At 40.8% G+C, this 14,428-nt stretch overlaps 1 protein-coding gene across 1 annotated transcript in view; it reads left to right on the forward strand.

Annotated features, from left to right (window-relative positions):
* Nucleotides 1–14,428, forward strand: part of LOC116391462 (ras-associating and dilute domain-containing protein-like) — a 28,340-nt gene that overhangs the window by 10,692 nt on the left and 3,220 nt on the right. The window contains exons 7-13 of the mRNA XM_031862089.1: nt 1,327–1,487; nt 1,584–1,696; nt 4,930–5,149; nt 5,442–5,614; nt 8,758–8,902; nt 10,348–10,529; nt 10,614–10,974. Coding sequence (XP_031717949.1) covers nt 1,327–1,487; nt 1,584–1,696; nt 4,930–5,149; nt 5,442–5,614; nt 8,758–8,902; nt 10,348–10,529; nt 10,614–10,974 — 1,355 coding nt within the window. The remainder of the gene's footprint in view (nt 1–1,326; nt 1,488–1,583; nt 1,697–4,929; nt 5,150–5,441; nt 5,615–8,757; nt 8,903–10,347; nt 10,530–10,613; nt 10,975–14,428) is intronic.

The raw sequence follows: 14,428 nt of genomic DNA on the forward strand, positions 1-14,428 counted from the left end.
GTGAACGTACCTTTAGAAAGATACAAGTGTGAGATGTTCAACAGCTGCAACTACTAATAATATAAACTATTAATTATTGTTATTAATGAAAATGTAAATCGAAGCTCAGTTTTGTCCATAAAACAGTGTAGAAGTGGTCAGTTTACAAGCATATGGAACTGAGAAACGCAGCAAATCCTCACATTTACAATCCGGATATATGAGCTAAACAATAATTGATCATAAAAAAATTGTTGTTGATTAACTTATTGATTCATCAACTCTGATTAATCATTTCAGCGAACAGGAGATTCCTTTTGACTGAGCTGTAACATTAACAATGACTTCATCAGTGGATTGGAAAGTTGCTGCAACTCTGTTTGACAGTTTTGCAGTATTTCTTTTTTTGCTGATTTGCAGAAATATATGAGGAAGTTCAAACTAGTCTGAAGGATAAACAAGAGTCCATTTTAGTGGATGTTTTGAATGAAACAATAAAATGTTCTTCTTACTGTCTTCACTGTGTCATTATTTTAAAATCGCAGGTTTAGATTATGTCACTTAAACAACAAATATTAGGGACTCACTCTGAAGTTAGACTTACGGAATTCTGTTTTCACAACAAACAACATGTTGGAAGTAAAACGGAGGGACGGTTATACTGATGCCAATAGTTGGAAGCTTCATTCCATTCTAAATAGAGAATGAGACCAGTCGTGTGAGTGTCTGTGTCTGTGAGTGTGTGTGCACCTCTGTGTCTGTCCACAGCTAATCTTGCATACTGCTGCACCAAACTACAAAATACTTTGAGAGCTCATTTATGGCTTCATGCTGAAGGACTTCTCGTGGTTGCAGTGACTCACACTTCCTTAGAACACCTACTTCCATTGATTGACTGCTGACTCCTCACTCATTATGCTATGTTCACACTACGAACGACAAAAGCAATAAAACGGCCAATCAATCGTTGGCCAGCTGAATTTATGGCCCGTCATTGTTAAAGTGTTGCTCGAGCGCACGTTGGTGCAGTTATGTCGTTAAATAGCACTGGGAGGCGGTTAATGGCATTGTTTTTATAGACGGAACAGAACAGGGTGAAACAAAATCATATGATCAGGAAAAAGTTACTTTTATTGTTGTGGACGGTGTGTTTGGCTAATGGCTAAGTGAACTACACACACACACACACACACACACACACACACACACACACACAGCCGAATGCACAGCACCATTCAGAGACACAGTTATTTTCTGCCTTTTTGTTGGGCATCACGTTTATAAGCTATTACTTCTGAAGACTTGGTTCAGCACTAATCTCTGTGTGTTTTTCTCTGTATGTTCCAGTGATGGGCAGCCCGAGCGTCTTCAGCTGCTCAGCATGGAGGAGCTGATCCCAGGTCTGCAGCCTCTGGTCCTGTGGATGGCCAACTCCATTGAACTGCTGCACTTCGTCCAGCATGAAGTCCCTCAGCTGCTGCCCTGGAGGCAGGACCAGAAGGACAAAGGTGCACAACAACACAAGCGTGGCCTTTAACTTTTAACATCATCGACACAGCCGTTAGAGTGTGTGTAAATATGTGTTTGTGTGTGTGTGTTGTCAGGTCTGTTGGACTCTGAGATGTCCTCCACTCATACAGCTTGTGAGGAAGCCATGACAGTCCTGGAAGAAGTCATCATGTTCACCTTCCAGCAGTCTGTCTACTATCTAACAAAGGTTGTAATATCCTACATTATTTAACACTCACTCAAATATCTACCTCAGCATGTTTCACATCCTTGTGACCTGTTAACATGTGAGCGTCGGTCACATGTGAATCAGGAAGTTGGACTGTGTAAACACGATATTCTGTTTTCATTGAGAATATCCCAGATAGAAAACACAATAACAGAATGGAAACACCAACTCTGTCTGGCACTCTTGAGTCAGGAAAGGCCTGTGCGATAGTGAGCAGGGTTTCTTTTCCACTGACTGGAAAATAAACAAAAAGACAATCCTGTTCCCAAGGTTACACTGATTTCACTGGCTTGTTGAAATAAAAATCCAGACTGGCTGATTTGGTGGGAACTGTATGAACGTCTGAAGGCCTTTTGTAGTCTTGTAGCACAAAAACATTAGGTGATGACCAAAAGTGCTTTAGAGAGAAATTTAAGTAACAAAAACAAAAATAAAAAGGTTAGATAATTGTAACAGACGATATTAAAACTACTTTATTGTTACAAACTGTTTCATGAAGGTGGAGCTTTAGCCAGGACTTAAAGGGAGCAATAGATTGAATAGATCTGACATTGAAGGTAAACTGTTCCACATTCTGGGAGCAGCAGTGGAGAAAGCTTAATCAACTTCAGATTTTGAACGGGATCTTGGAATTTTTAGGAGTAACTGAACACAAGATGGACTGAAGAGATCACATTATGTTGGTTGACAAAGTGTCTGAAGATCAATTCTATATTTTGATCAAAACAGAGGGCAGAGATGTCGCTCTTCTTGGTGCCAGTGAGGAGTTTCACTGCTGCATTTTGAGTCAGCTACAAGCCAACTAGATAAGACATGAAGTAATAAGCATGTAAGATGGTCTCCAGGTTTTCAAAATAAAGATACTTTTTTTTTTTCTTGAAGTGGAAAAAGCTAATGCTAAAGACAGAAATCATTTGTTCGTCAAATTTAAAAATGACACTTAGACTTAAGTCATTTGTACAGAGATTTGAAGATGATTTTGACATTTTGAGAAACGATAACAACAACCGCTATCCTTACTCTCTTTAGTTAAAGCAAATCGTTGGCGATCCAGTGTTTTGCATCCTCCGAACAACTAAAAGAAAGATAATGTGAAGTACAGCTCCATCGTCATCTTTTACAATGATAAGCAATGTTGAATTTTCTGAACAACAAAAAGAAACAAACATATAAGGGAACAATAAAGTGGGGCCTAAGATGGAGCCTTGGGGCACACCACAGAGGACTTGGATGATTTATACCACTCCATGCCTTAAAAACATAAAATCTGGACACACACCCGAAAAAAATACTTTTCAAAGTGTTGACATGCATCTTAGTGTGTGCCTGAATTTGCTTTGTGACAGTCAGCAGTCAACTCTCCTGTTTTACAGCCTGACGGGACACTCCCAGACTATATTTATGTGGCTTTCCCATGTTTATTAAAGGCTGTCTGGTTTATGCAGAATCCAGTTAACATCCCAGCAGCAGAGTCTGTAGAAACACAACCACTCTGCACGGAAACTGTTGGAGGAAGGGAGGGAAGGAAGCAGGAACAGTCTGTGCTTCAATTCTCAGTCATTCTACTGTACAGCTTCTGCTCTTCAAGCTTAAGGAAATGTAGCTGAGGAGTTTCTTCACTTTTCTACCACGTTTATTTGTCACTTTGGAGGCTTGTTAATCAAGTAGTACCAGCTTTGTTTTTAGCAGTAACATGCGTTGCACTTTCTCAGTAGAGAAATCATTTTTACGGTGGAGAGAAAGGGAGGTTCTGTTTCCTGCAGAGGAAGACGAACTGTCATCAGGGAAACACCCAACAGGAAAAGAAGGGTGGAGAAAACAGTTTTTCCGTTGACTTCCTGTGAAATATGACTCAACGTTCATAATTTACAGACACCATTTTAGAACTTCTTCTTCTTTTTCTGATGGCTAAGTCTTTTAAAAAAAAGATAATGTTAATAAAACTTTGCCAAGAGGGCATTAATTCAGCTGTAATTTACAACACAAGTTGAGTGCTGAGTAGAAGAAAAAGAAAAGAAAATGTGGGGAGAATCTATATATTTTATCTATACAGATGTATAGAAAATGTTTCAGCATCCAGATATGTTTTAGACAATATTAACTGTCTGTAAAACTTTGCTCAGCATCGTAAACTATGACCTGGAACCTCAAGCATGCAGGGTTATTGTAGTCTTCATGGCCTCTTTCAGTCCGTCTGAGGTCATTATCTTAGTCATGGTGAGTGTGTGAGTGAGTGAGTGTGTGTGTGTGTGTGTGTGTGTGTGTGTGTGTGTGTGTGTGTGTGTGTGTGTGTGTGTGTGTGTGTGTGTGTGTGCCTAACAGGTGATGTCATACCATGCAACACAATGGCAGAACTGTGTCAGAAGAAGGAGTAGAGATAAGAGTCGTATCTGTGTGAGAACTGACAATGAGTTCAATAAAACAGCTTGCGAGATGATTCTGCAGTGTTTGCCCTTTACTGTCTTGTTATTTATTTGTATATGTGTGAAAGTGTTAAGTCAAAAGACTCCCGCTTGCCACAGACAATGAGAGGCCCAAAACTGTACTAACAGGGCGCTCTAGCAGCAATCTAACAGCTACTAAAATAATATTTATATAACCACAATACTCTGCTCTACTCTTTCCATTTGTGAGGGGGATGACATCACCATTCAATGATCCATTCATTCATGCGGAAACCTCAATAGAAGCTTCATTCAGTACAGCCTTCTGTTAAAATTGACATGACAATGGTTTGTTAATGTTAAAGAACAACATTTAGAGGTACCAGGCGTTTTATCATAATTTTTTGTTATGTTCTTTGTTATAATCCTCATTTTAATCCTTGTTTTTGGGCAGTTTTGCATCTAAAATGATTCAAATTAATTGTCGGATAGTGTTTTTAAGTCCCTTCAGCTGGCCTTTGTGTTGTGAAACACAAGCTCACCTGCAAAGTTTCTTGAACACTGCGTGAATGCCTTCCTCTCTTTGACTCATAATGTTCTGTACTGAACAAGAAAAGACAAAAAAAGAAAAGAACACGATTAACTTTATTGGACTGAACTTCTTTATATAATCATGAATCCCTTGAAGAAGACAGAAAGTTGTGTCTACATGTTTAATCGCCTTATGACTGGTCTCCCATGATGCACTAGCAGTGGTGATCCAGTACTTTGTGCAGCGTACAGTGTTAATATCAGAGAAGTAAACCGTCACCATCTCTCTGTCCACAGAGTATGTACTCGGCTCTGCCCGGTCTGCTGGACGGGAACCCGTTCTCAGAGAGCGGTCAGCTGCGAGTGCCTGACGAACTCGGCGGCATCCTGGAGGTTCTGAAGGAGGCGCTGAAGCTTCTCACAGCCTTCCAGGTCCATCCGGACATCTCGTTACAGCTCTGTGCCTACCTGCTGTTCTTCATCAACGCATCGCTGTTCAACGCCCTCATGGAGAGAGGTGAGACCTCGGCTCACTTTACCGCACTAAGAAACCTGTTTTAACTCTTGCTTCAGCCACCGCTTTGCTTCAGAGTGAAATAGCTCAGCAACCTGTGGATGGATTGACATGTAATGTTTTCTAAAAGGATGAATCCTACGGACTCTGGCGGTCCTCGTGATGACGTTAGAACTTCTCTTACTTACAGGCCTGTTCTGCTACTGAATATAAAAACTACGTCAGTCGAGCATTCGTTAGGTTACACATCAATATCTTATTCATAATATCTCATTTTGACTGATTTGCTCCTCAGGCTCTGTCGCTGGGTTCTACCAGTGGTCTCGAGGTGTTCAGATCCGGGCCAACCTGGACCTGCTGATGGACTGGATCCAGAGCATCAGTCTGGGCGATCTGGCCAACGAGTACCTCCAGAAGCTCTCTGCTGCTGTCAATCTGCTGGCCACACCCAAAGAAACCCTCCTGCAGGTCAGAGGACATCCGCTTCTGCTTTTCCTGTTTGTCTCTCCGTGGGCGAGTGTTGCCATGAGACTCGAGTCACGTTAGCATCACCATGAAGGCGTTCATTGTCTTAAAGATTTCAGGACCATATTAGCTATGTACGTTTATGTATTAGTTGCTAAATGTTTCCCTCCCACTGCAGAAATCTAACTCCTACTCCTTTCTACTACTTCTTATCGTTGCCAAACATTGTGATAACTGTGACTAATAATCCCATAAAGTCTGTGGAAGCATGTTATTGGTTCATAGTTGTAGTAGCGCTAATGCACTTAAGCTGTCATTGATCAGATATGACAAAACGGCCTCCAGAGTCGTCACTTATCTCACTTACAATCATGTGAACCTGACTATATCCTGTTAGCCTGAGTATGTATGTAACATATTATCAGCTTAAATCCTATTTATTCTGACGCAAGACAAGTGGAAACATGTGGCCGAGGCCACAAATGGCATTTTAATGTTCAAAGATGCAGAAATACATTAGAGCCTTTGAAGTGTCAGTGTGTGCTCAGGAATAACATACTGTGTCACTCAAACATCACTGGATCAACAACTTTAAACCTGCTCTCACTCGTGTTCAGTCTTTGCTGCGCAGCGGCAGTGTGCCAACTCAACATTTAATCCCTCGTTCAGCTCACCGTTCTCTTAGTTACACATTCAAATCTTGTTTACATTTTGAACCCCAGAAGGAAGCTGAGCTCTCACTTGGCTTTTTATCAAACCGGAGAAACTGACACGTACAATTTGGTTTACTGATGACGAACACATGTCATACAAAAGTACAAACCTTTGTCTGATTCACAGGTTGGATGCACCCGGAAAGATGATGAGGTTTCTTCTGTGGTGAAGCGGTCATGTGTTACTTTATATGTATAAATACCAAGTGTATTGTGTTTATGTACGCATAATATTAAAAGTTAGTTTTCAGATCAAAGCTTGCCTGTAATTCTTTAAAAGAAAGGTGCATTGAGAGCATTACTTCTTCTTGGGTTCATGTGGGACATAAGTTAGTGAGGGATGATTGTAAACTGTAAACCAAATGGACAGAAAGACAGTTTAATGTCTTAATGTCATGTGGGTGGAGGAGTACATTGGTAAGGATTTATTTCTTGTGCAGCCGGAGGTCACAACATCTTCAAACATCCTCGTATCGAAAAGTAGATCCCAGTTCCCAGGATTTACAGAATGGTTAAGTGCCATTTTAAGAGTTTTCAAAAAATGTAGATGATTATCAGAATATTGTGAATCGCAGTTACTTCTGACGGGATAATCGTGATATAAAGTTTTCATATCGCTCCTTGTCTAATATGCTAATATGCTCTGTGTCTGATCAGATCTACCTTTATTCTGCTATATCTAGAATATTTGGAGGAACTGGGTTAAGTATGAGGCCTAGCTTTACACACCTGTCCCCCCCCATGACCCAGCTGTTGAAGGCTGCGTCTCGTCTGTTGGTGGGGTTGAAGGTTGCTAGGAGGCTGCTGGTGCTTTTATGTCTCTTGTGCCCTGGCATGAGGTCACTTTGTGGCTGCTGCAGCAGAGCACACACCCTCGACAGAGTTTTCCATCTGGAGTTCTGTTTTTTTGTAAGAAGCTGAAGCGGCGGCTCACTGCTGGCACAGTTGTAAATTACACCAGAGGGATGTGGCGGGGCTAGTTTTGCCAGCAGTTATGGAGAACACAACATCTTGAGGAGTTATATTTAGAGGAGAAAATAGCAGCCGAACATTTAATCTCAGACATAACAAACAGAGACATTTTTGCATCCACTGCTGTTTATAAGCAGCATTTAAACTTGAGCTTCTGTTGAGCTCAGTGTGACGTGTGTGTGTTAGGAGAAGGGCAGGGACACAACAACACTTTACGTACGGTTTCTATTGTCTAAGCAAAGTCTTACTTCCACCAATTGAGACTGAATGAACTACGTCATGTCTGTAATAATCACATAAACATAACTCACCTGTTTCCTGATCCTCCAGCTACTTTCTGTTGTCATCTGAAGATCAAATATTATCTTTCTTGAATGTGTCATATTTCAAGATAAGAGAACCTGAGACGCTGAGCGGAGAGATAAAGAAAAGTTTACACTTCTCACGCTGCACAGGACAAGAAAGACATGTTGATTATAACACACTCACCTTCTAATGGAGTGCAGAATAAACACAGGTCTGGAGCTGCATTGATTTGTGCTTCTCTATTCATAAAGCGAGAAACATTTTCCCAAGAGGCTTTGTTACCACAGGGACAAAAACATTTTACTAGATCGTGTAATTGGTTTAAAATACTCTGCATGCAAATGAGAGAGCAGCGATTGACTTTGCCTCCTGATATGGAAACAAGCGTTATGGGAAAATACTTGTTTGTCCCTCGCTGTCGTTCTCACGATGACTACAAAGAGCTTTTGTGGCTCGTTCTTTAAAGCTACTACGAGGAACTTTAATTTTGTGTTGATTCTGGCGGTCCCTGTGGTCAAAGGTGGTAGCGTTTCCGAGCACCAGAGTCCCTTTAAAACTCATTTGACTTGTAATTGAGTTTGTGTTTAACTTATAATCGGTTTTGAATCTGGCTCCAGTGGGATTTTAATTATATTGGACAAGATGCTGAATATTTTGGTTTCAAAACCAAATTCGGGGCAGAGTACAAAACTATGGGTTTAAGTGGCTTCCTGGAACTCACTTCTGTTGCAAAGAGGGAAAACTTTAAGATTTTGAATAGTCTAACCTGTGCAGCACTTCAAACTGTATCAGGAAATGTTTGGCATCTATAGAGAAAGTAAGAAGACATTGTTAGCTTTCGTACCGTATATCATTTGAGATTAATTGACCCAGATAATCCTCCCATGCATGCTGGTAAACCTGGGATGAAGGATTGTTAATGTCTTACAGAACATTGTAAACGTAGGATATCAACTTCTCTGTATCTGCCTGACTATTCAAAAATGCATCGAGTTCATCTGGACTTGCAGTGTTGTAGTCCAGCATGTATGTTTTCACAAAGTCCCAAACCTCAAGATATCTGAAGAAAGTATTCAAATTGTATTTCTCTCGCAGAAAAAAAAGTCCCTTTTAAATAAATCTCTCAATGTTTTTCTTTGTTTCATGTCCGTCCAGGCGTCCTGGGCTTCTCTCAGGACTGAGTTCTCTGCCCTGAATGCTGCTCAGCTTCACCACATCCTGAGAGAGTACAGCTCTGGTAAATCCAGTCCCACCGGCTGGACCCCGTCACCGGACGATGCAGAGGACGCTGTCAGGACGGGTGAGTGACGTAGACGTAGACCGTTGATTCAGATCAATCACTCCATCGACAAAAATACATCAGCAGCAAATATTCACTGGTTGTAGCTTCTCAGATGAGAGGATTTTCAGCTTTTCTTTGTCACATATTGTGAATTTTATACCTTTATGTTTTTAACTTTTGGTCGGACAAAACAAGGAATTTAAAGACGTTACCCTGTTCTCCTGTCCACTGGAATTCTGATTTTTTTAAATGTATTTTTTACATTTCATGGTGTCAGCAGTTAATTAATTAAGTGCAAAATGATTGTCAGATAAATCAATAATAAATATAATTGTTAATCGCAGCTTGAGTCAATGCACACAGACGAATACATAATCACCTGGTGGAGATAAACAATGAAGAATGTTTACTGTAAACTGAAGTAACCAGACTCCTCTTTCAGCAGGTAGCTATTGTGCAGCTTGCATGTTCAAACTTGACAGTAGACATGCTTCACTACACAAGACTCCATCGTAAACAACAGAGAGATCAACTGGTTTAATAACGCAGCTGAACTCTGCTCAGAGGGAAGCACACTGGTTGCTGATACATCAGTTATAATCTCATGTGCTCCCACTTTATGTCAACATATTACTGTATACTAGTCACACTCTCTGGTGCAGTCAAATGAGCGTTCCTTCTTTTATGTTCTCTGTTAGAAACATTGTTATGACTGAGACCGTAAGAGATGTGTTCAAAGAGAGATTATTCAATAAATACTACTATGGATAAACTGTGCAAATATATAAAGGAATAGTAATTAGTTTGAGTATTTCTAATATAGTTTGTTTGTTTTGGCATCTTTATCAATGTCTCTTTTATATTTCGTAAAATGTGACATGAAATAAAATCGGGAAAAAAGCCATTACAAAATAAAAGCAGAGATTTGAAAAGGGTTCATTTTGAAATAAAGATTTCTATAATAAAATAGAAAAAATAACTTTTTACTTTAATTCACAATTTACTCCTTTTTAAAAAAATCTGGGTATTTGTTAGGTCTGAGAAGAAAGAATGAATGTTGTAATTTTAATAAAAAGTTCACCTTTACAGTGACACACACACACTCACATACATTTATAAGCAGCAGCCTTCGTCTCAGTCTGCGTGAGTAATCCCGTCCTGACTGTCTGTCTCCACCAATCAGCTTCAGTGCACAGTTTCCTCTCAAATCCACGTTTCCCAGCTGGACGGCCGCCGCCTCGCTCTCGCCTGGTTTCACCTCGTACTTCACTCAGACTGCACCCTGCTGCGTGGAACACACCAACGACTGATCCTGCAACAGTTGCATTAGTCCTGTACTTCATTTATGCCTTTTAATTCCGTGTTAACCCAAATACAGGAGCTTTACTTGGAGGTTGGAGGGCTGCATTTCATTAGAAAGCCTCGGGTCATTTGTGAAGGATGACTTTTCTTTTATCCTGCAGCCGACATCCTGGAGAGCTTCGACAGCCACCCGCCGCTCATCCTGCCCGACAGCACCTTTCACCTGGAGCTGGGTAAACCCGTTGTGGAGCCCGCTCTGTTCCAACAGCTCACTCATCTGCAGGAGTTCATATGCCGACTCCCCCGCAGTGAAACCCAAGCCGAGCCCGATGTGGAGGAACAGGTAACAAGCTCTCTGACCCCGGAGCAGGAAGTGAGGCACCTTGGTGTTTCTGCATCTGTTAATGATTGACTTTATGTTCATCAGACTCTCAACGGGACGACCGCAGACAGCCAGGCTACGACCAGAGCCTTCCAGAATCCGGCCCATCAGGTGGTCCCCGACCCGGTTACCTGCCCCGATGCAGACCTGGACCGTACCTCCCCTGCAGAGCCGCCTCAGGCCAGAGGATCTCATGGTGACCTGAGCAGCTGTGAGGCGGTCCTGACCCAGAAGCTGAAGAGCCTGGAGCTGCAGAACACCCTCCCGGGACATGTCGACATGGGCTACCACAAGAGCCTGGCACTGGACCCGTCCTGCCTGCTGACGCCACCCAACACCCCGCAGGGTATGGAGCTGGATGAGCTGGAGGCCAATCTGCAGGAGGGCGCCCGTCAGCAAAAGAAAGGTAACTAAAGACAAACAGAAGATCTGCACACTTTACCGAAAGCTCCCAGTAAATGTAATTTAACAGAGCAACGTTTCAACCGACACCACAGAACAGAACCAACAATATGCAAACACATTCATCACTCAGTTGGTTGTGATGTCAGATTGGACCAATCAGAGAAGAGCTGGATAACACTGTCTAATGATCCTCTGAGGGCGACAAAATCTAATATACCAATATTTAGTCAAATGTAATAAATGAATCACATTATTATCCAAAGAGTAAACAATATAAAAACAATAATAAACAAAGTAGAAATAATAGATTAGTACTTCAATTAGCATGTATTAACTCCTAAATGTAAAAACTTCACTGGAGTCAGCTTCTCCTGTTAGGAATCGTTCAGTGTTCATCGTTCAGGAGGTTTTTAACGAAGAGGTCTCCTCCTCTCAAACACCAACGGACCTGGTCATTAAAACCAGTAAAAACACAGAATACAGCAGCTTCATGTGAAATATTAGTGTTTTTCTGACTCTGTTCAGCGGACACAGGACGTCCTGGAGGGGCTGCGAGTGGAGCTGCCGCTAATGATAACTAAAATCCTTCCTCCGATTAAAAGATATAGTTTAAAACGACCAAAATATAAAAAAGGTTTATTGTAAAAATGTGGCTTTAAACTGGACAAAAATGTAATTCATGACAGCTTCTGGCTGCACAAATAGGATGTGACGCCATTGCCAGGCGACCAAATGAAACGCACAGTTGATCAAAATAATGTATGTTGATGGGAAAACGTAAGTACACAACTCATAGGTCTAGTCCTTTTTAGACATTTTAATGGTTAAAAGTAACATGTCACTCCATTTAAAGTGTTCATTTAAAGCAACAAACAGCTGGAAAACATTACCTGAAACCTGACAACAGAAGATGATAATTAGAAGTTAAGAGTGTGCGTACAAAGAAACAAAGATTAAACCACACGCGTCTCAAAGGCCCATTCATGGCTTCACGGACACACAGCAGGTTTTCATTCAGATGACACACAGCTCTGTCACTGAGAGCGCCACCGCTTCACTTCAAACATCGTCCTTTAAGTCTGGAGTGAGGTCACCTCTTAAAACCTCCATCACCTCCTCTGACTGAATCTATTAAGGAAAGTATTTAGTGACTTGACCTCGAGGACCCATTGCGTATTTGTTCCAGGTCCACATAAAGGTAACCCCCGACATAAAAGTCCTCCCTTCATCTTTTGACTGACTCTGGAGGTCAGGAACATCAAGTGGAAGGCTGAGCAGGGAGGGCTCGCCCTGCAAAGGAAAGAGAGTTTCCTCTCCCACCCCTATTGTTCCTGGACGCCTCCGTCATGAGGTCATCTGTAGGAGGGAGAGGAGTCAGAGTGAAAATCCACTACTTCACTTATTGTGCCAGGAAGTATGAACTCAAATGATACTGAGGCATTTCACATGTCTCAGTGGAAACAGTGGGGAAGAAGTACTCAGATCTTTTACTTAAAGGGATAGTTAGAGTGGTGGTATGAGGTGCTCCTCCATACTCATTGTATGGAGTTTGGAGAAACAGACAAGAGGACCAGCACCAGAGAAAAGCGATGTACTGCTGTGGTCGTATTTTAGACACCTAAAAGAATAAATATCAGTTTAACTCTGACAGTCAGCACTGATTCTCACGCGATGAATTTAAAGGTATTATCTGCATTAAAACGACTAGACCGTTGTTATATTTCTTTGAGTTGTGTACTTAAATTATCACAAATGTTTTCCCACAATTTATAAACACTAGAAATCCATCATTTTAATCAAGGTAATGGTGCGTTTCATTTATTCGTCATCTCCTCTTTGTGCAGCGTCATCGTTGTGGTTATCTGTGATAGATTTATGTTTTATCCAGAGAGCTTATTATTGATTATCCGATGACCACGTCGGTCAGTACAAACCTCTGCATCATCTCTACGATTATTGGATGGATTGCCATGAAATGTTGTTCAGATTATCGTTATTGTTTTGATTGAGGGAACCCGAGTGGCAAAACACGTCATAGTGTTTGTTTAATTCAGATAAACAAGTTATTAACAATAATCCAGCAGGACGTCGTTACATAAGCACATCAAATGTAGACAGAAAACCAATCGTTTTAACAGCTTCCTTGTGATTTGTTTTATTTAGCCAGAATAAGTGAAACAGTAAATTCATAGGACAAACATCTGCTTTATCACTCCAGAAAAATAAGTAAAACTTAAATTTCTTCTGTTTCTTAATCAAAACTTTGACCCATGACAGGCTGATTTCTTGTTTATATAATCTCAATGGTTGTGCATTCAGGAAGCAGACTCGGTCTAACGTGGCTGATTTGTCCAGAAGTTCTCTTCAGATCTCAACCAGACCTTCAGAAACACTTCTCGTCACATGTGATTGTGTTTGTATTTAAGAGCTTCAGCCTGTGTTAATGCGCTCCCTCACAGACCTCCCGCTGTTTAAAGCTGAGGGATTCTGTTGATCCTAATCAGACGTCTTTACTCTCATTGGTTACTTCTTGTGTTGTGTTTTCTCTGTTAGTGTCTTTTATAAAAGTAATTCACTTAAAGGGTTTGAGGATTACATTAAAACAAACCATCTGGCACCATATCTGTATGTACATCTAATTAGCAGTATATTCAGTAGTGAAATACTTCTCAATCTGCACAGTTTATACTACCATGTAGAAGTAAAACTATCTAAATGACAAACATATAACAGTCACAGCTTCTTACAATGTCCTTTCATTTGTTTTATAGACTAAACGATTAATCCATTAATCAGGAAAATAATCAGCACGTTAATAGATAAAAAAGAATTAGTTGGTACTTGTTAGTCAGTCAGAAATATTAGAAGTAGTTTTAAAAAAAAACTGCAAATAAGAGCTTATTTTAAAGCTGATATCCAAGATGTCCCACTAGTCATTGATTTTCTGGAGTAAAATAAATATTTTTACTTAATATTATAAATAATATAGTTGATCAATTCTCATGAGAAGTAAGGGAATGTCTCAAATGCGTTATTTTGACATTTATAAGGTTGTTTTGTCAAAGTTTTCTGCTATTGTGTAAAAACAAATGAATCAGTTTATTTAGATTACTCTGTAATGAAAACCATGTTTCTATGGCGTGAAGTTGTTTTTCACACTGATGTGTATCATCCCACCATATCTTGGCCTCCAGTGTATCTACCTCTGTGGTTTTGGCAAACGGCTAATGTTATTTTGAAAGTTTGGTAATCCTTTAATCTGGCCCCAAGAATTACAGAGAGGTGGTGATGTCAGGAGAGAAAAGAGCAGTGGCCGATCCGTCATGGGAATTTACAGTTGGGTTGGTGCGTGGAATCTTAATCGGTGGCGGCATTGTTCGGGGCAGGTCCTGCGTGGGGGGCAGACAGGCTGCATGTTGGGAAAAGGCGGAGGGAGTTTTTTTGGGGGGGGGGGG

Source organism: Anarrhichthys ocellatus, unplaced genomic scaffold (assembly GCF_004355925.1).
Source record: "Anarrhichthys ocellatus isolate YVR2014 unplaced genomic scaffold, GSC_Weel_1.0 scaffold26, whole genome shotgun sequence".
NCBI lineage: Eukaryota > Metazoa > Chordata > Actinopteri > Perciformes > Anarhichadidae > Anarrhichthys > Anarrhichthys ocellatus.